At 78.2% G+C, this 890-nt stretch overlaps 2 protein-coding genes across 2 annotated transcripts in view; one reads left to right on the top strand and one right to left on the bottom strand.

Annotated features, from left to right (window-relative positions):
• PHF5A (PHD finger protein 5A) overlaps nucleotides 1–434 on the bottom strand; it is a 7132-nt gene extending 6698 nt beyond the window's left edge. The window contains exon 1 of the mRNA XM_039725386.1: nucleotides 172–434. Coding sequence (XP_039581320.1) covers nucleotides 172–223 — 52 coding nt within the window. The 5' untranslated portion in view covers nucleotides 224–434. The remainder of the gene's footprint in view (nucleotides 1–171) is intronic.
• A 23-nt stretch (nucleotides 435–457) lies between these two features.
• Nucleotides 458–890, top strand: part of ACO2 (aconitase 2) — a 22232-nt gene continuing 21799 nt past the window's right edge. Inside the window, exon 1 of the mRNA XM_039725382.1 lies at nucleotides 458–609. Coding sequence (XP_039581316.1) covers nucleotides 574–609 — 36 coding nt within the window. The 5' untranslated portion in view covers nucleotides 458–573. The remainder of the gene's footprint in view (nucleotides 610–890) is intronic.

Raw genomic sequence — 890 nt, 5'->3', positions numbered from 1 at the left:
AAAAAGGGGGGAGACGGAGGGGGGGAGGGGGGGGGGGCGCGCCCCCCCCCCCCCGCCCCGGCCGGGCCCAACGGCCGCGCGCGCGCCCGGCGGCCGGTAACGCGCGCGCCCGCGGCGGGAAAAGGGGCGAAGGGATCCTCCCCATCTCAGCCCCCCGTCCTCCCGACCCACCGACGCCCGCCTGCTTGCGGCAGAAGATGAGGTCCGGGTGGTGCTTGGCCATGGCGAGGGAATGCCCGCCCCGCGCTGCTGCTGCTGCTGCGGCGGCCTCGCGGAGCCCTCACCGCCGCGCCGCCCTCGGGTCCTGGCCGGGGTGAGAGCAGCGCCTGCCAAAGCGGCTGCCCTGAGCGGGAAAACGCCGCGAGATGCCGCGATAAACCCTCCCGCTAGAGGCACCCCATCTCAGGCCCTGCCCCGCCCGGAGCAGCCCCTCGCGGCAGCCGGGGACGCTCCCGTGCCGCGGGTGTCTCCCTGCCAGGACCCGCGCGGCCACGCCCCCCCGCGCGCGCCGGAGATGTCAAAGGGGCCGCGTGACGCCATCGCGGCGCGACTCCATCTTTGTCAGTGAACAAAATGGCGCCGTACTGCGTGCTGGCGGCTCGGCTGAGGGTGAGCGGCGGCGGCGGGCGGGGCGGGCAGCGGGCGGGACGGGCGGCGGGGACTGCGGCAGGGACAGGATCACTGCCCGCTGGGCGGCCACGAGGGCGGCCGCTCGCCCGCGGCCTCGGGGTCGGGCCGTCCCCGCCTCCGCGTGTAGGTCAGCGTGTCCCCGGTGCGGCCCCACGCCCTGTTTCCATGGCGATGGCGGGGCGGCCGCGGCTTTGGCGGCCCCGGCGCGGCCGCTGCCCGGGCCCTGGGGCAGGACGCGTCCCGGCACCGGGCCCGGCCGG

This window comes from Passer montanus, unplaced genomic scaffold (genome assembly GCF_014805655.1).
Source record: "Passer montanus isolate IOZ18808 unplaced genomic scaffold, ASM1480565v1 scaffold55, whole genome shotgun sequence".
In the NCBI taxonomy this organism is placed as follows: Eukaryota; Metazoa; Chordata; class Aves; order Passeriformes; family Passeridae; genus Passer; species Passer montanus.
This window is presented reverse-complemented; position numbering and strand designations above follow the sequence as displayed.